The sequence below is a fragment of the Rana temporaria genome, chromosome 9 (assembly GCF_905171775.1).
Source record: "Rana temporaria chromosome 9, aRanTem1.1, whole genome shotgun sequence".
In the NCBI taxonomy this organism is placed as follows: domain Eukaryota; kingdom Metazoa; phylum Chordata; class Amphibia; order Anura; family Ranidae; genus Rana; species Rana temporaria.
In genome coordinates this window covers 37,810,141-37,830,659 of record NC_053497.1, presented here as the reverse complement: position 1 = coordinate 37,830,659, position 20,519 = coordinate 37,810,141, and the positions used below count along the sequence as shown (strand labels likewise).

The 20,519-nt window shown below is 45.9% G+C and overlaps 1 protein-coding gene across 1 annotated transcript in view; it reads left to right on the top strand.

Moving 5' to 3' along the window:
- The window catches only part of LOC120913329 (cytochrome P450 2G1-like), a 47,911-nt gene that overhangs the window by 1,063 nt on the left and 26,329 nt on the right, over nucleotides 1-20,519 (top strand). Inside the window, exons 2-5 of the mRNA XM_040323200.1 lie at nucleotides 4,197-4,359; nucleotides 4,444-4,593; nucleotides 8,701-8,861; nucleotides 18,578-18,754. Of these exons, the coding sequence (XP_040179134.1) occupies nucleotides 4,197-4,359; nucleotides 4,444-4,593; nucleotides 8,701-8,861; nucleotides 18,578-18,754 (651 nt within the window). The remainder of the gene's footprint in view (nucleotides 1-4,196; nucleotides 4,360-4,443; nucleotides 4,594-8,700; nucleotides 8,862-18,577; nucleotides 18,755-20,519) is intronic.

Genomic DNA, 20,519 nt, shown 5'->3' with positions numbered 1-20,519 from the left:
CGGGTCACAAGCGCCCAGCCGCCAGCACGAGCGCGACCCACGACTGGGGTCTTAAAGGGGACGTACCTGTACGCCCTTGTGCCTAGCCGTGCCATTCTGCCAACGTACATCGGCGTGTGGCAGTCCTTAAGTGGTTAAAGGGGTTGTAAACCTTTGTGTTTTTTCACCTTAATGCATCCTATGCATTGATAGCAGCGCAGCCAAATTCAATGACGCGGGCGCCGGGGGAACGGGGCCGAGTCATACACTCGGCGTCTATGGAGTAAAAATCCTTCCTTGTAGTAGGGTTTCCCCTTAAATGCTTCTTTATGTCATAGCCACTAAAAGGAATTTTACTTACCAAATCCTCCTCTCCCTCATGCTTCCACCAAGCTGTAAGAGCAGTTCCTGCATCCTCCTCTTCCCTATGCTTTATCGCAAGTCCACTGATGTCATCCACTTGAATGCAAAACCCTTTGCCTTGGGTAGCAGAATCTCTAACCTCTTCCAGTCTAATGAGAACCTTTGAGGCCACAGGCCGCTGACATCCTTCAATATGTAGTGGGTTGTGAGGCATAGTGGGTGCAAAGATGGTGAAAGTCATTGGGCGCCAGACACTTCTTGAATGCAAAAGAGGTTTTATTTATTTTAACAGTCCTTTTTATATTTTTCGAGGACACCCTTAAGTATTTGCAATTTCAATAGGCAGACTCCGAGACTTCAATAGGAAAACAGCCATACAGGAAAAGGCGCCAGCAAGGTGCCACTTCAGCACGTGCAGGATTGCTGTCTCCTATGGCAACAGTATTTAACAGTTCCTAACACAAAGTTCGACAGTTCGATCAGCTTTACTCCAGTGTCCACTTGTAGCTCTTCAGCCCCTTGAGCGCCCTGTCTCTCACTGGATTCTCTGATTCACTGGATCTGAATCCTGTGAGCTCCTCAAGGCTTTTGCGATGGTATCTCCCTCAAGCATCACCCGCACTTCCCTGCTGGGTCCCTAGCTTGGCACTCCAGATACCTTTCAAGCTTCACCCCTGTTAACCAGCTTGGTCCCTGGCTTGGCACACAAGGCTGCTCTGCAAGCATCCCCTCCGCTGGTTGGGTCCCTGACTTGATCACCGCTTGGAGTTTCAAGATTCTCCACCGTGCCCATTCGGTGAGAATATTGCTCCGGTACTTGATTTTGTTACTCACTGTGGTCCCTGGTAAAGGTGGTTGGTCCCTTAGTGGTGACAGCTTTCCTTCTACCTTCGACCACAACAGATTCTCCAGCCAGCAGAACCGTAATTTTTGGTTGGACTGCAAGCCGTAGTCCCATCCTTGCGCGGCCCTCTTACTTCTGCATAGGCCCTCACACAGCCTGGCAGCCAGATGCACTCGGGCTAGGCCCAATCTCTGGCCTAGCAGCCCGGAGCAGATGACACACATCCACCCAGACGGCAGCCCGGATAGCACAGAACATAGATCACCTGACTCAACCCGAATATACAGGTTCTCCCAGCAGGCTAAGGGATTCAAGAAAATACCTGCCCATTGGCTGAGATATCCTATATACCAGTGATGGCGAACCTTTTTAGGTCCGAGTGCCCAAACTGCAACGCAAAATCAACGTATTTATTCCAAAGTGCCAACATATACAGAACTTGATGAGCGTGGGATATGATGTCTGGGGGTGAACATGGGACACATCAGAAATCATTGTGTATTCACTATGTAGTCTGTGTTTTTTACAAGAAGATCTAAAACTAGAACACATTTGACAAAAGTTAAATTTTTGGGAAGCTGTCCTAGCATTGTGCAATCAAATTTCAGTATCACTATTCTAACTATACATTAATATTCAATACACTCAAGTTGCATGACAGGTGTACTTTAAATTACTAGTTGTTCAGTAGAAGCACTGGCTGGATGATAAACAAATCCTGTTACAGGGGGTGACATACAACCAGCAACTCTACAGCTGCAGCAGAACTTCCCAGTCCCCCCATTCCCTGCTGGCACACATTATGCTCTCTTTGGTTAAGGCATTTTGAGATCTGTAGTTCTACTCCAGCTGAAGACATACTGGTTGCCCTGCATTGCTGTAGCAGAAGACTACTTCATAGTCCTCAATGTCCAGGAAACATCCTTCTGAAAGTGAACATTCATAGACAACTGTAGCAATGCTTTACCAATGGTTCACTCACAATGCCTGTGCAGTTCAATGCACGTCAAATTCAAACTCCAAGCAACATCTCTACACCTCTCTGTATAATGCCAGTGATTCTGGACTGTATGTCATGTGACTCTGGTATTATAAAAATACAGGGGGATGGCAGGGAAAAAAACTATATGTATTTACATCTCACACTGTACTGCAGTGATCTCTGCAAAATCTAGCAGGCATTTCCAGCCAGATAAACCTGAATAGCCAACACAAAGCATGAGACATCTTCTGTAACACAGACAGCATATAACACAGACCGCATATAAACAACATTATTCTGACCATACAATTCCATATTTTGTGGCAATGTTGGGAACAAGAAGAAAAAAAGTCCCCAAGGAATAGATTCTATTTGAAGAGGCACAGAAACAGTGTACACAACTAAACACATTTATTCCCCACACAGCATGTACACTTACTTTAACGATTGCCACAGCACTCCAATGCATCTGCCGACTCAGTCAGTTCCCGGGCATAAGAACGGCCTGTGATTGGGCAGCTTCAGTAGGCACCATCACGGCCCCCATTGGCTCAATCCCCACCACGTGTTCTGCCTGCCATCCAACCCGGAGCAACCCTTCATCTCGTCCACGCCCCATCCTAGACACGGCCCCCCATTGGCTCAATCCCCACCACATGTTCCGCCTGCCATCCAACCCGGAGCAACCCTTCATCTCGTCCACGCCCATCCTAGACACATCATCCCTGGCTCCAGAGACTTATGGGAGATGTAGTTCTATGTGAAGGGGAGCTGTGGACGCGATATACCGAGTCAGTACAGGATTTTCTCACGTGCCCACAGAGAGGGCTCGACGTGCCGGCTGTGGCACGCGTGCCACAGGTTCGCCATCACTGCTATATACCCATAGCTTGTCCTTGAAATGTCCTTCTCACATCTAATGCCATTAAGTGCCTGGCCACCTAGTGGCAGAGGAGAAAAGTACACCAAGGCCAAACTGAGGCCTCGTACACACGGACGGACCGTTTTCAGCGGACATGTCCGCCCGGAGATTTCTGTCTGATGGTTGTACACACCATCAGACAGAAATCCGCGCGTAAACAATACACGGGGACGTGGCCGCGCCGTCGCTGTGACGATGACGCGGCGACGTGGGCGGCCCTGGAAGTTCAAATTTTCCATGCATGCGTCGAATCACTTCGACGCAAGCGAGGGATGGCGGGCGATCGGACATGTCCGGTGAGTCTGTACAGACGACCGAACATGTCCGACGGACAGGCTTCCAGCGGACATGTTTCTTAGCATGCTAAGAAACATTTGTCCGCCGGAAAACGGTCGGCTGGACAAATGTCCGCTGGAAACCTGTCCGATCGGCCGTACACACGACTGAACATGTCTGCTGAAACTGGCCCGCGGACCAGTTTCAGCAGACATGTTCGGTCGTGTGTACGGGGGCTTAGGGAGAAATCAATGAATCTCTAACAACTATCTACAGTAGCTACTCCTTACAAGGAATTTGGTGAGGAGCTCCCTGACTAAACCCCAGGGCGCTACACTTGCATTGGACATAACCAGAGCTTTTTTTCTCAGAAAATAGGTGCAGGAACTCAACCACGACCCCGTTCAGATTTCACAAACAGTAGAAGGGTATTAAAGGGGCATTAAATACCAGGATTGCATTACATACAGGGTGCAGAGTTCAGGTGGGGGTTACACACAGAGTTCAGAGCTGTCACTTGCAAACACAGAAACCAGACTTCTGTGTTTACAAGTGATTGTGGTGAGCAGGCACCAAAGGGTCTAAGCCAAAGGTGGTGGAACTGAGTTCCCCCAAGTTCCCCCTGAAAAAAAGCCCTGGACATAACTACCCTGAAGAACAGTCCACTGCCAGAATGTAGGGGAGAAGAGGGGAGCACTGACTGCTAGGAGAGCAGAGGATCAGGTAAGTAAATGGGCTTTACATTTTTTTTTGTAAAACTTATACATAATTATACAAATTGTCAATGGCATGCATGCAGCTCTAAAAAGTCTGCTGTGTTTATACTTCAGTTTAGGGAGAAGTATGGTTCAATATATACCATCTATTTCGGCCATAAACCTGTCGTTGTCTTGTGCGGCTACGAGTTGGTCAAAGAAGCGTTAGTAGACCACCCAGAAGAGTTTGAGGCCCGTGGAAGACTTCCCACTCTTGACTCATTTGTGCAAGAACATGGTAGGTTTGTGAAAATTTTATATTTACTGTAGCTCCATTAGTAATATTTGATTTGGTCTTTTTTGCATTTACTTTATGTTTTAGGAGTCGTCTTTTCCAGCGGAAAACGTTGGAAAGATCTGCGCAGGTTTACACTTACCACACTGAGAAATTTTGGGATGGGAAGGAAATCCATTGAACAGAGGATACAAGAAGAGTCTGGCTTCTTGGTGACAGCGATTAGATCACACAAAGGTATGTCCAAACAGAGATGTTACGAAGTTTAGGATAAAATTAAATAAACTGTTCATGGCAAGAGTGAAATAGTGGAAATGTTTCCTACAGCTTTTTACTTTTGTCAAGTCCTTTTATCTGATTACACAGCATGGGTTGGCTGAACAGAATCAAATTCTCCAGTTACTAAACCCACAACAGTAAAATCAGCCTATATATACAGTAAAGCATGCTTGTTATACTCACTGTGGAACCTAAGGGGTTAATTCTGTGAATTGTGTAAAAAAGATGCTTGATCCTGTCTTCTCTAATCGTCCACTTCTTCCACAGTCCTCAAATAATCTCCCGAAAGAACAGAGCCTTGGGGGCATTCTGCACATACTCAGTTTGGTGTGTATTCTTAGGGCTCTTTCACACGGAGCGGATCCGTAATTGATCCGCTCCGTTAGCCCGTTTGGCTCAGCAGGGATTCCTCCGTAATCCCCGCTGAGCTGTCAGCGGACAGGGCGGTCCCCGCACACAGTGCAGAGACCGCCCTGTCTCTCCCCTGCTCTCCCCTATGGGGAATCGGATGAATACGGACCGTGTGTCCGTATTCATCCAATCCGTTCCGCTGGACGGAAGGAAAATAGGGTTTTTTTCCGTCCGTAAAAGCGGATCTTTGCGGACGCGGATGGTTGCGGACGTTAGTGGATGCATCATCCGCTAACGTCTGCAATCCCATAGGGAACCATTACAAGTCCGTAAACAGACTTGTAATAAACGGACCGTTCGTCCGTACGTCTGAAAGGGGCCTTAGAGAGTTGTTTTTTTACCTTGGGAGGGTGCATGTGCTCAACACAGGGCCAATCAGCACTGTCCAGACAGAGGGTCAGGGGTCATGCAGCCTCATAGGACAGTCAGAGGAGAATAAAAACTCCTCTTACAAGCTTTAACCAGACACTGATAGAAGTCACAAGACTGCTATATACAGGTGATACTCAAAAAATTTGAATATTGTGCAAAAGTTCATTTATTTCACTAATGCAACTTAAAAGGTGAAACTAATGTATGAGATAGACTCATTACATGCAAAGCAAGAGAGTTCCATTAATCCATAAGACCTGCACAGGGTTCCTGAGCAGTGGCGGCTGGTGCTCAAAATTTTGGGGGGGGAACAAAAAAAAAAATTGCAGCCTCACTGTGCCCATCAAATGTCACCACTGTGCCATGCCATCAAACGTAGCCACTGTGCCATCAATTTTCACCACTGTTCCATGCCATCAAACGCAGCCACTGTGCCATGCCATCAAACGCAGCCACTGTGCCATCAAAATTTCACCACTGTTCCATGCCATCAAACGCAGCCACTGTGCATGCCATTAAATGCAGCCACTGTGGCATCAATTGTTACCACTGTGCCATGCCATCAAACACAGCCACTGTGCCATCAATTGTCACCACTGTGCCATGCCATCAAACGCAGCCACTGTGCCATCAATTGTCACCACTGTGCCATGCCATCAAACGCAGACACTGTGCCATCAATTGTCACCACTGTGCCATGCCATCAAACGCAGCCACTGTACCATTAATTGTCACCACTGTGCCATGCCATCAAACACAGCCACTGTGCCATCAATTATCACCACTGTGCCATGCCATCAAATGCAGTGACTATGCCATGAATTCGCACCACTGTGCCATGCCATCAAACGCAGCCACTGTGCCATGCCATCAAATGCAGCCACTGTGCCATGCCATCAAACGCAGTCACTGTGCCATGCCATCAGACACAGCCACTGTGCCATCAATTGTCACCACTGTGCCATGTCATCAAACGCAGCCACTGTGCCCCTCAATTGTCGCCACTATGCCAATTGTCACCACTGTGCCCTTTAATTGTCACCACGGTGCCCATTGTTGCCACTGTGCATGTCACTGTGCCCTTTAATTGATGCCACTGTGCCCTTTGTCACCACTGTACCTATTGATGCCATGCCACTGTGCCCTTTGTCGCCTCTGTGCCCATTGTCGCCGCTGTGCCCTGTAAAATGCACTTATCTTTCTGCTTCCACATCCCTCGATGTCCTCTCCCGCCCTCGATGGCGCTTCAGCCAATCAGGTTACCGATAACCAGAATCGGTGAACCTGGCTGAGACGGCCGTCAGTCTTATCCAAGGAACACACCCCCCGTACGTTCCGAGGATAAGACATCCGGAAGCCGAGGGCTGTATTCGGAAAGCCTATAAGAGTCGCTGGCTCTGATAGGCACTTCCGCACAGCCAACCAGCTGCCGTTATTCAGGTGGTCGGCGCTCAATGTCCAGCCACCTGAATAGACCAGCGGCAGCTGGCCACAATAACATACATTCATGCAATGCATGAATGTATGTTATTTGCGAGAGCCAGAGGGGGCGGTGCTGCAGTCAATATTAGTAAAAACAACATTCTTAAATTCTTAAAGGGCCCTTTTTTTATGACTACAGGAGGGGGGGGGGGGGCGGCGCCTGGGCACCCCCTATGGACGGGCCGCCACCGTTCCTGAGCCTTTAAATGGTCTCTTAGGAGACAAAATCTCCTCTTTCTCAAACGCGGTGACATACAACGGCAGGGGAAGTTCGATTCCACTGGCTAAACTCTTGGGGCTGGTTTTGCTCATCTCATGTGTTTGCGTGTTAAGTAAACGTTTTTTAAGAGACGATTTGCACTTTTCAGTCTGTTACAGCTTTAAAAATGTGTTATCTCCATTACAAATGCTACTTTTACTCCCGTCTCAAACTTTATCCTGAGCAAGCGCGGGTTTCTTAGCATACACACGCTCGAGTTTCTCGTCGAAAACCAGCCCGTCGAGAAACTTGACGAGCCAATTTGAGATTTCCATCGAGGAAATAGAGAACTTGCTCTCTTTTTGGCTCGTCGAGTTTCTCGACAGTTTCCTCGACGAAAATGTACACACGACCGGTTTCCTCGTCAAAAAAAAATCTCCCAGCAAGTTTCTTGCTGGTTTTTGCCGAGAAACTCGGTCGTGTGTACGAGGCCTGAGAGTTTGGCTGAACTCGCACAACTTTGTTCCCACAGCTCAGTGTTATTCTGGGCTAAAGCAGAGAAACATCTGGTTTCCTTTCCTGCCAAACAAGGCTGGGCTGAGTATCCAGGCTGAGTAAATCCCAGGACTAGATAAACAGAAATACAATCCTTAAATCCTTTGGCACAATAACAGCTGCCTTATAGGTTTTTCACTTGTATATGCAGGTATTTATCTGTTTAAAGGATTCTTTAAAGAAAACCTGAACTACTTTGAATCGTGTACCCAGAACAAGCCTGCCACAAGTGAAGGCAGAACTCCTGATCTAAGGACTTGTTCTGGCCAAGTTATATAATAGTAAGGTGACCAGATTTTTAAAATGAAATCCGGGGACATATTATTATTTTTTTTTACTAGTAATGGCGGCAATCAGCGACTCTCTGCCCGTCACCACCTCCACCCATCTCATAGCCTGTCAAGTCTTACTCTCCGGGCCCCGGCTACTACTGGGTGGGGAGCGGAGGAAGATCACTCCGCCAGTGAAGGCAAGGAGATAAAACAGGCGGCTGGCCGGGACTTGAGCCAAGGCAGAAGAACATGCGAGTGGAGCTAAATGGGCACCCGAAACTGAAGAAATATTCCCTCCACTCCGACCAGCACATGATCATCAGAAAGGGGCACAGATAATGGAATAAAATAAACCCCCCTAATCTAGTAGGAGCAGCGTGGGGGGGGGGGGGGGTGTAATTCAGATTTTTTATTTTTTTTCTGCACTGACTGTCTTTGAAATTTCCCCAGCCCCTGTTCAAATCCAATCTGAGGACAAAACCGGGGACACACTTGGTCCGGGGACAGTGTCCTCATTCTGGGGACTGTCCCCTGAAACCGGGGATGTCTGGTCACATTAATAATAGAGCAAAGCATTTTTTTATTTATTTTTTTGCAACATCATCATTGTTCTAAAGTTCAAGTTTAGGAACTGGTGTTGTAACCTGTGTAGCTCAATGCAGTTTTCATACACAAAGCGTACAATTTGTTAAGAAGCAATTCTGATCTTCACCTCCTTTATAGTGTTTTCTGTCTCATGACATAATATCACCTTTGCACATTGTATACTTGCAGGAAAGTCCATTGATCCAAGAAGCCTCCTAGTCCCGTGTGTGTCTAACATCATCTGCTCCATCGTTTTTGGAGATCGGTTTGAATACAATAATGAGAGTTTTCAGAAACTCCTCAGCCTGTTTGCTGCCAACTTCAGGGACATGAGTGGCACTTGGGGACAGGTAAGTGGTGCTAGAGTTCCACATGTAAAAGAAACTGAAAGGGGTTGTAAAGGTTGTGACTGAAACATTATGGTGGACACATCGGACACTTTTGACACATTTTTGGGACCATTATCATTTTTACAGCGATCAGTGCTATAAAAATGCACTGATTACTGTGAAAATGACACTGCCAGTGAAGGGGTTAACCATGACACGATCGTAAGTATGCTGGCACTTCCTTCTTGCGCTTTCTAGCGGAGAGGAAGAGAGACAAACTCATCAAGTTAGACTCCGAGATTAAATTGGTTAAGGAATCACTGATTCCTCACAAAAAGGAGGAGGAATATCAGGATTACTCCGCCAATCTCCAAAAAAATCTAGAAAAAGAGGACAAAGACCAAAAAGTTAAGAAGAAAAAGAAATACAACCGCGACTTAGAGGACTATAAGTCAAGGTTGGTATTCAAATGGCAGAAAAAAATTGCTTTAGAAGCAGAGGACAGAGAGACAATGGACACAACTCCACAAATCTCTGGTGCCCCCCCAGTGCCCTCACAGCGCACATTGGCCTCATCCAATAAAGGGGATCAACCTAGCACTTCTGCACCTTCTCAAGCTCAACAGAAACCTAGGGTTAAGGTTAAAAACGCCAAAAAAGATACGGCCCAGCCTCATACCCCCATTAGAGGTCGACAGAAATTAAGAAGCCACAGATCAGAGTCTCAATTTCAACATTACAGGACTGACTCTCCAGTAGGCCGAGATCAGACAAACCTGTTTAGAAATTCTATCCAAAGGGAATTCAACCCTCAAAACAGGAGAGATGGTACTTATGACTTCAATATTCCAACTCAGAATCGTTTCTTCCCTTTATCAGACCCGATGGGGCCCTATGGGCCTGGACCTAGGGATGCTCCATATAGTAACTGGGAAAGATTCTTTCCCCCACCTGGTTTTGGGCCACTAGATAGGGGTTATGGGAACTTTAGACCAGAAAATATGCAAGGACCTCCTCCATCCCGCTCTCCCTACAATTGGGGTTTTCCCAGGAGCCACCACGGCCCAGCATGGCCTATAGAACCAAGAGAGGGACCAGAGGGGGGAGGAGAGCCCAAGCATCCAAAGAGAAGAAGAGTGTAGGTGTAGGCATCTACAACTTAAGCCAACAAACACTCACAGATTCTGAAAAAGCGTTGCTAGATAGGGGTTTGAAGTTTGCACCTCCGAGAAATCTGAGCAAATTTCAAACCTTTATGGATGTTCATAAGTTCTCTAGAAAATTGAGCATTAAAAGACATTTCTTAACTAATCCTATTGACGAAGGGCCTCAGTGCGTTTCAGAATATAGGCATTCTAATCTATCCAATGCCTCTTTGTTCAATCCCGGGACCCTACCTGCTAGCATTAGGGTCTTTAGGGATGTTGTACTCAAGGACTTGGATAAGATGAAGATTAAGAAGGCTAGACTCAATAAAGCTCTCAAGACAGGACTAGATTCGTTGTGTTCCAACAAATCACTTGTCATCAGACCGGCAGATAAGGGAGGTGGCATCGTCGTCCTAGATAGATGCGATTATGATGCAGAGATGCACCGCATCGTGGACGATGATGCCACCTATACCCCTTTAAACCGTGACCCAGTCGTCAAGTACAAACGCGACCTGGAGGTCATAGTAGACCAGGGCCTCCAGAAAGGGATTTTAAACAAAAAGGAGAGTCTGTTCCTAGTGCCGGTGGCTCCTCGTACACCGGTAATATACTATCTCCCGAAAATCCATAAGAATCAAACTTGCCCCCCGGGACGTCCCATAGTTAGTGGGATTGATTCCATCACGTCCCGGGTGGGCAAGTACATTGATTTTTATTTGCAGCCACTGGTGCGCAAAATACCATCCTTTATTGGAGACACTAAACAGGTGATCAACCTGCTGTCGGGACTATCCCCTAGGGAGGGTGTATGGATGGTCACAGCAGATGTGACATCCCTCTACACCATAATTCCCCACGATCTGGGCCTCGAGGCTGTGAGATTCTATCTGACTAGAGACTCAACTCTAGCCTCAGAGCAGATCGAGTTCATCATGACCCTGCTCCAATTTGCAGCGAGTCACAACTATTTTTGGTTCGATAACTGTTTTTTTCGCCAGGATCGAGGAGTGGCCATGGGGGCCAAATATGCCCCCAGCTTGGCAAATCTCTTCATGGCCAAGTGGGAGGAGGACGTCGTCGATGATTGCCGAAGGCCTGAGGTCACACTTTGGGTTAGGTACATCGACGACGTCCTCCTCCTATGGGATGAAGAGAGAGATGACTTAGATCTGTTCATGAATTCCCTCAATAACAACACCAGAGGCATCAGATTCACTTTTTCTGCAAGCCAGACTCTGGTTAATTTTTTGGATTTGAACATTGGCATAGTAGGAGATAAGTTTGTCACCAGCACATTTTTTAAACTGACCGATAGGAACTCGTTCATACCTCTGGACAGTTGCCATTATGGTCCATGGTTGAAGGCAGTCCCCCAAGGACAGTATACCAGGATCAGACGCAACTGCACAGACGTTGAAGTTTTTGATATTCAGGCTGCTGTTTTATCAAAAAAGTTCCTTGAGAAGGGTTATGATCCACTGGTATTGGACCAGGCAGTACAATCTGCCCGTGATATGAACAGGGAATCCCTGTTAAAGGTTCAAACCAGACAAGAGAATAACACCTTTTCTCTGCCATTCATAACCACCTTTTCAGTACAACACCGAAATGTCAAGCATTTGATTAGGAAGCATTGGCATATATTACAAAGCGACCTTGTGCTTGCACCTGTGTTGCCAGTGAGACCATCCGTGGTATTTCGAGGAGCCTCATCCTTGGGAGCCAGCGTGGCCCCAAGTGTACAGGATCCCCCCCAAGGAAACACGAGTCTTCTGGCAAAATCTCACTGGTTACCACAGGTGTAAAAACTGCCAAGTGTGCTCCCTAAACAAATGCCAAGATCGCAAGATCTCTCAATTTTCCTCCACCAGTACTGGACGAACCCATGAAGTAAAACCATTTATCACCTGCTCTAGTAAAGGGGTGATTTATCTGCTTCAATGTCCATGCGGGTTACAGTACGTGGGGAGGACTAAAAGAGAACTTAAAATTAGACTGAACGAGCATATAGCCAAAATAAGAAGTGGCTTTCCAAACCATTCGGTTTCGAGACATTATGACTCAGTTCACCATAGAAACCCAGAAGGAACTTTGTTTGTGGGCATTGACAAATATAAGCCCAACTGGAGGGGGAGTTCTCTAATCAGAGAAATCTCTAAAACAGAAATGGCATGGATCCACAGGTTGAGGACATACCTCCCCTATGGCCTCAACGTGGACACCGACATCAATGCTTTTATAAATAATGCTTGATTTTTAGTTTATGATACATTTTATACTTTTACTTTCCTCTCTGAAGACAACCAGATTGTCTATACAAACGAGATAACTATGGAATGCGCTGCTGGACATGGATTTGAAAGCATTGGTGCAAGAGCCATATTGATCATAAATTGTTCACTTTTAATTTATATAATTAATCTATTTAAGTTTTAGTTTCATTACTTAAACACCCCACACTGGGAGTGAAGTGTGTACGCACTGAGACCCAACCAAGTATTGGGAATCAATTTAGGGCGCCCTGTTCTCTGTGGTCTCCCACATAATAAAATAAGATTCACTTTTATTTATTTATTAATTTATAAATACGTATTTATAACCCTTTTGGTTAGGGTGGTTACACATAATATATCTGATTAATTTTCATACAACAAACCTTTTTTTATTTTTTATAATTTATTTATATTTAATTAGTGTGGTCACTTACACAATAAAAGATATCATTTTATTAATGAATTTTTCTAAAATTTTATGTCTATATGGATTCAATAATATTGAACCAAATTTCTTCATATTATGTCAATTAGATAGGGGTCATACCCCTTTGGCTTTAAGATATGTACCGACGCGCTAAAAACATGTCCAGCATAGCTAGATCCAATTATCAACAGCTATACACCTCACGTGGTGAGGTTATTTTGCTGTTGGTTTAGAGGGAGCGGAGGTGCTTGGACGTGCAGGGTCATCGCGGTGAGCCGCTCTGTGGAGCGCAATCACTTGGATGGGCGCATGCGCGAAAGACTCATAGTGAGGTTTGGTTTATAACGTCACGATGCAGCCTAGCACCTAACGTTCATTTTTAAATGTTTTAATTTTACATGTAATGTGTATTAGTATATACAGTTCCCCGGCCGGGTGGTGGTTCGGATGTTGTTCAGTGGCGCGTATATTGCGATCTTGTGCAGCACTCGATATTCCATCATCTGACGCGCTGAACTATATTGTTAAACTTGGAGCAGTGACATCACAGTCCCGCCCCTCAGATGTTCCTACCACGCCTCGCTGCAGTGGATGTTACATACGCCGCAAGTGTCCGCCCATTTGGGCGATGGCACCGAGTAACCTATGGGTAATGACTTCCGGTTGACTTGTGACCCGGATGCAGATCAATACACTTCCGGTATGTGTGAGAATCCCGGGACGAGGCTTGGTTAGTGAATTTGCCTTATTAATTAATTGAAATTGTATTCCTATATAAAGGGGTGGCGTCCCACGCCACTCGTACCCGAGACGAAGTGATCTTGTCACGAAACGCGTCGGGTGGAGTGAGTGACGTGTGGACGCCATCCCCTTCATTTCTCCAAGCGAGTGGCCTTCTTTTGTTCCTGGACACGTCCGGCCGGCGTTACAGGCCAAATGCTGGTTTATTCAACTTAAATGTGAGTTGTATGTATATATGCTTACTGCTGTTTTTAAAATAAACTACCCGGATTTATGCTATGTGGAGCTCTGTCTTGTTGTCTTCTATATCCCTCGTTGAGCTCGGAGTGGTTTTAGTGCAAGTGGAGGAGTTACTACTGCCTTACAAAATCTCTGGTTGAGAGATATGTGGATAGTGGTCCGGCAGGACCCAGACTTCTGGTAAGCAGCTGCATGATCGGTGGAGGATTCACGTCTGGTGTATTAATTACAATATTTCTGGAATCTTCACGGGTGTCTTTATTCATCATATGGACTTATTATTTATTTCCAAAAATTAGTTTTGGACTTCATGGACTTTATAACACTGATGTTGTTAATTTTACTTTAATCATTTTTGAAGTTATGGTTTATCACTACTTATGTTGTTGATTACTGGGTTCATACACACCATTACCAGCAGGGTAGGTAACCCTGACTTCCTGATTCCATTGGATTATTTATTTATAGATACAATGGTTTTCACATACACTCGCTTAATACGAGTGCATATTTGGGTTTAGCGCAATTATTTTTCTTTCTCATTCGTTATTTTTGTTTATACACAACCTAATTGCTGCTTATTAATCCCGATCTCTTACCTTAGCGCAGTTGTTTCCAACTATTTTCCTTCACGATCGTAAGTATGCCCGCGGTTGGAGTCACGCGCGCGCATCCACAATGTCGTCCTTTTGCCTGCCCGTGCCATTCTGCCGACGTATATCTGCGTGCAGCGGTCGGCATGTGGCTAAAGGGGTTTAAAGGTTTGTTTTTTATTTTCTTAATAGGTTCCTTTAAGCTAGTGCATTGTTGGTTCACTTACCTTTTCCTTCGATTTCCCTTCTAAATGTTTTTTTTCTTTGTCTGAATGTCTCACTTCCTGTTCCTCCTCAGTAAGCTGTTCCGGCTGACTAACCCCCAGCCAGAACGGGGGCAAGCTTACTGAGGAGAAACAGGAAGTGAGGAATTCAGACAAAGAAAAAAAAACATTTAGAAGGGAAATCGAAGGAAAAGGTAAGCAAACCAGCAATGCACTAGCTTAAAGGAACCTATTAAGAAAATAAAAAACAAACCTTTAACCTCCCTGGCGGTATGATTCTGTCTGGAATTACGTACCAAAGGCGGTACAATTATTTGCAAGGAAATTTGGCGTTTTATACTGTAGGCCTGCAATTCTTAGGAATAACTCATTTAAATCTGACCAAACAAGAGTCTAGTAGGCATCCCGGGTATGACATTTTTTTAAAAACAAAATGATAAATTATAATATAATAAATAATTATAACAAATAATAATATAATTATAATAAAAATTATTCAATAATGTAAGTCGCTGTCATTACTTTTATTTTTTTATGACGAATTTCCCCACAAATCGCTATCGCACAATTCTGCAAGTGATTATAATTTATTATCGCTGTTTTTTCTAGCTGCTCTAAAACCATTTTTGACATAAAGGGACACTTTTGGCTGCTATGGACAATCTACAGTTTGCAGGCAGAAAGAACAGTTTTTATTATATAAAAGTACATGTAGGGCACTGAGCAGACCACTAGGGACAAAGGGGGGTGTGTATTTTTTACATACAGTACTGTAATCTATAAGATTACAGTATACTGTATGTATTGTGTTTGTTTACCTTTTTTAATTTGGCGCCGTTCTCCGCCCCCGTGCGTCGTAACGTCACAGGGAACGGAGATCGGCGGCACACGGGGACACTGTGAATCGAGCGAGGACCCGCTCGCTCACACAGCGGAGATGCATCGCTGGATCCAGGGACAAGGTAAGTAAACCAAGCCTGTGGATTCAGTGAGAAGGTAAGCCGCGCCGCTGCACGCTCTGCACATCTACCCCGAGCGTGACTCGGGGATACCGATCCTAACATGAAAAAAACACCCCGAGTCACGCTCGGGGATACCGCCAAGGAGGTTAAACCCCATGAGCCACATGCCGACCGCTGCACGCAGATATACGTTGGCAGAATGGCACGGGCAGGCTAAAGGACGGCATTGTGGATGCGCGCGCGTGACTCCAACCGCGGGCATACTTACGATTGTGTCATGGTTAACCCCTTCCTTGTCATTTTCACAGTAATCAGTGCATTTTTATAGCACTGATCGCTGTAAAAATGATAATGGTCCCAAAAATGTGTCAAAAGTGTCCGATGTGTCCACCATAATGTTGCAGTCACGATAAAAAATGTTGATCGCCGCCATTACTAGTAAAAAAATAAATATTTATGTAGCGTTCCCTTACTTTCAGTATGGGCACTACGCTAAAGTTAGTGGGGAATGGGAGAGTTATATTGCTCCCATTCACAATTTGCTAAATTTGAACTTCTGTCGTTCCAGAAATGTCCACTGGGTCAGTCTGTGCTCCAGGGATGCTGTGCCATCCCTGGCCGGCAGTTGCCGCCAGAGGGGTTCTGGCAGAGCAAGTTTTCCCCAGCAGCCAATCAGAGGAGTTTTTCCCTCGCGGGGCATGCTGGGGGAGAGTATATCTGTGACAGATGTCATGTGCTAAAAAATCTTCGCGGGGTCCCGGTTCCAGGTGCGGCATCCACCTTTAGGGTGCACATCCATGGACCCCGCCGGCGTGGCCCACCTGGCCAAATTCACAGGCTACACAGAGCCTCATCTGGAGGTGAAAGGGGACTCCAGTGACTTGCTGGGTCCCCAGTTCTATTGAGAGGATCCCAGGCTGGGTGCCGTTCGATTGGGGGGTCAGCTTGAGGAGAACCCGGAGGCAGGTTGTTCAACAGGGCTTGAACGAACCAATCGGGGATCTGGTGACTGGAATGCTGACAGGTATGCTTTGCTGTCATCCGGTGACCTATGCTAAAACTTACTGGGAGAATTCACTCCAATCATCCATTTAGCTCACCTAAAGTAATAGGCCTGTGGCAGAGGCCCTAGAGCCAGGCCTGTGAGAGAGACCTGTTCCTCCCAGCAATCTACAGTGACACCTCGGCTGCCAGGCTTACAATAGGGGTCTGTCCGGGGGCACTTCACCCACTCTGGCTAGAGTGGCGACGAACCACAATTTGATACTACTGAGAGCAGGATTGCTCGGTTCATATCCAGGCCTGATACTGCAAAGTTGTCCCTTTTCTTCATCAACCTTTTCTTCCTGTTTGATGTTGATGTTGGCCGTGTTGGCCTGGAAATAAAGCATTGGAAAACCTTTATTCACTGTCTGGACCTTCGCTCACTACCCTGTTCTCCAACTGCACCCCTAGACCACATCAAGGTAACTTAATACGCCGATCACAACAACAAATTAGCGGCTCCTTCGGGGGTACCCCTAAAATATTTAGCCTCCTAGCACTATTCCCCTCTTAGCACAATTACCCTTACCCCACTTCCATATCACCTCTTCTAGCACAAATCCCCCCTCCTAGCACAAATCCTCTCCCCCCCAAAATATTTTGCCTCCTAGCACAATTCCCCTCACCCCTCTTTCATATCACCTCTTCTAGCACAAATCCCCCCTCCTAGCACAAATCCTCTTCCCCCACCCCCCTCCCAACAAAAATCCCCTTAAAACACCACTCTTAGTACATCCCGCCCCAAATTTCTCCTCCTAGAACAATTCCTACGCTCGTCTTACCCACAAATTCCCCCTCCCAACGCAGATGACCTCCCCCCAATCTCCTCATGGTGCACCCCACCTCACATGATACCACAGTGCCCAGGACAGCTAGCCCTCCTGCCCATCCCTTGTCCTGGCCCTGGCCTTTTGTACAGGGGTGGTCAGAATGCCACCCCTTCAGACAAATAAAAAATCGTTGGCTTCATGCTACTGGCTCTGCCAAGTCGGACTAACCAACACAGGCACCCAAAGCTCAAGGAACCCCTTCATCCAATCTCCTTGTGGTGCTCCCCACCTCACATGACACCACAGTGCCCAGGGCAGCTGCCCTTCATGCCCACTCTTTGTCCTCGACCCTGGTTTTTCGTACGGCGGTGGTCAGAATGGCATCCCTGCAGACAGATAAAAAATTTTTTTGCCATCATGCTGAATTTATTCACTCTTGAGAAGAGGAGAATAAGGGGGGATATGATCAACATGTACAAATATATAAGAGGTCCATACAGTGAACTTGGTGTTGAGTTATTCACTTTACGGTCAACACTGAGGACAAGGGGGCACTCTTTACATCTAGAGGAAAAGAGATTTCACCTCCAAATACGGAAAGGTTTTTTCACAGTAAGAGCTGTGAAAATGTGGAACAGACTCCCTCCAGAGGTGGTTCTGGCCAGCTCAGTAGATTGCTTTAAGAAAGGCCTGGATTCTTTCCTAAATGTACAGAATATAACTGAGTACTAAGATTTGTAGGTAAAGTTGATCCAGGGTAAATCCGATTGCCTCTCGGGGGATCAGGAAGGAATTTTTTCCCCTGCTGTAGCAAATTGGATCATGCTCTGCTGGGGTTTTTTGCCTTCCTCTGGATCAACTGTGGGTATGGAGTTGGGTGTATAGGATTTTACTGTGTTTTTTATTTTTATTTTTTATTTTTTGTGGTTGAACTGGATGGACTTGTGTCTTTTTTCAACCTGACTAACTATGTAACTATGTAACTATGCTACTGTCTCAGCCAAGTGGGATTGACCCGCAGGCACCAAATAGGAGGTCAGGCACCCAAAGCTTAAGGAACCCCGAGCAACCTCTGGAGGAATTCTGATGAATCTGAAAAAGCATTTGTACTTTAAATGTAAAATTACTCATTTGACTGTGATGTCTTACTGGCTTGTTCTCCTGCCACTGAGCCTCACCAGTACTGAAGTTGCAATTACATGTTTCACTTACAACTCCACCTGCTGGTGTAATCTGGCACTGCAGATCATAATTCATACCCATTAATACATAGTGGTTCTCTAGGACAAAGACTTATTATTTCATTATTCAGTTGCAGCACATGCTTCCAAATATCATGAACTATATACCAGGACATCACAAGAGAATAAACACGCAAATGACCAATCTCGCCAACTTCATCTTAGAGAGAGTGAAGATGAACCAAGAGACATTTGATCCTAACTCACCCCGGGATTTTATTGACTGTTTCCTCATCAAACAGCAGCAGGTACATTAATTGAAAAGATACTATATATATATATATATATATATATATATATATATATATATATATACACACACACAGGTGATACTTCAAAAATTTGAATATCGTGCAAAAGTTCATTTATTTCACTAATGCAACTTAAAAGGTGAAAGTAATATATGAGATAGACTCATTACATGCAAAGTAAGATAGTTCAAGCCGTGATTTGTCATAATTGTGATGATTATGGGCCTGATTTACTATGCTCTGTGCGCTGCGCTGGTTCATGCGTTAATTAGTACTCCGGGTGGAGGCTTAATTGGGCGCATGAACCAGCGTAGCAGCCGGCGCATTGAAACTAATATGTAAAGCCGCGCCGAACTCCCTATAGAAGTCTATGGGAGAAATCAAAAGTGTTCATTTTAAAGGCTAATCTGCAAGTTTTGTCCTAAAAAGTGTTTGGGGACCTCAGTCCTGCCCCAGGGAACATGTATCAATGCTTTTTTTATTTTTTAAAACGGCCGTTTTTTCGGGAGCAGTGAAATTAATAATTCTTAAAGTGAAACAATAAAAGTGAAATATTCCTTTAAATTTCGTACCTAGGGGGGGTGTAATGTCAGCATGTGAAATAGCGCATTTTTCCCGCACTTAGAACTCCCCCTGCACAAAGTGACATTCAGAAGGAAAAAAGTCATTTAAAAATTCACACGCGGCTATAATGAATTGTCGGCTCTGACAATTCTAAAGGGATTCATTCATAAAACAAACAAAAAAATGTGTAGGGGTTCCCCCAAATTAAATTACCAGGCCCTTCAGGTCTGGAATGGATATTAAGGGGAACCCCGCCGTAAAAACCCCCCAAAAAAAGACGTGCGGTTCCCGGCAAATATCCATTCCAGGCCCTTCAGGTCTGGTGTGGATTTTAAGGGGAACTCCACCCCAAATTGAAAAAAAAATGGCGTGGAGTCCCCCTAAAAATCCACACCAGACCCTTATCCGAGCACGTTGACCTGGCCGGCCGCAGAAAAGAGGGGGGGACAGAGTGCGGCCCCCCCCCTCTCCTGAACCGCACCAGGCCACATGCCCTCAACATGGGGAGGATGTCCCCATGTTGATTGGGAAAAGGGTCTCATCCCCACAACCCTTGCCCGGTGGTTGTGGGGGTATGCGGGCGGGAGGTTTATCAGAATCTGGAAGACCCGTTTAACAAAGGGGACCCCCAGATCCTGACCCCCCCCCTGTGTGAAATGGTAATGGGGTACATTGTACCTCTACCATTTCACCCCAAAAAAAATGTCAAAGTGTTAAAAATGACAGTAGCCGGTTTTTGACAAATCTTTTAATAAAATCTTCTTTTCTTCTTTCCTTCGGGTTTCTTCCGCTGCTTCTTTCTTCTCGTCCACATCTTGCCCGACGTCTTCTTCTATCTTCTCCGTCCGTCCTTCAGCCTTCTGGTCACGCATCTTGCCCGTTGTCTTGTCCTGTCTTCTTCTCCGTGCGTCCGCCTCCTCGTCCGCATCTTGGGTCTTCTGCGGTCTTCTTCTCGGTCCGCCAGCCTTCTCGTCCGCATCTTGTGTCTTCTCCGGACCCAGCGTTTGAATTGTAATTGGCCGCCGTGTTCCCGCTCCTGGGACCCGCCCCCCTCTGACGCCACAAGTAAACTCCTTAGAAGGTCATGTGCGTCAGAGGGGGGCGGGGTCACAGAGCGTCACACAGCGGGGGAATTCAATTTCAATCGCGCCGCCCGGAGAAGAAGTTCCCGCCGTGTCACACTCATGTGACCCCGCCC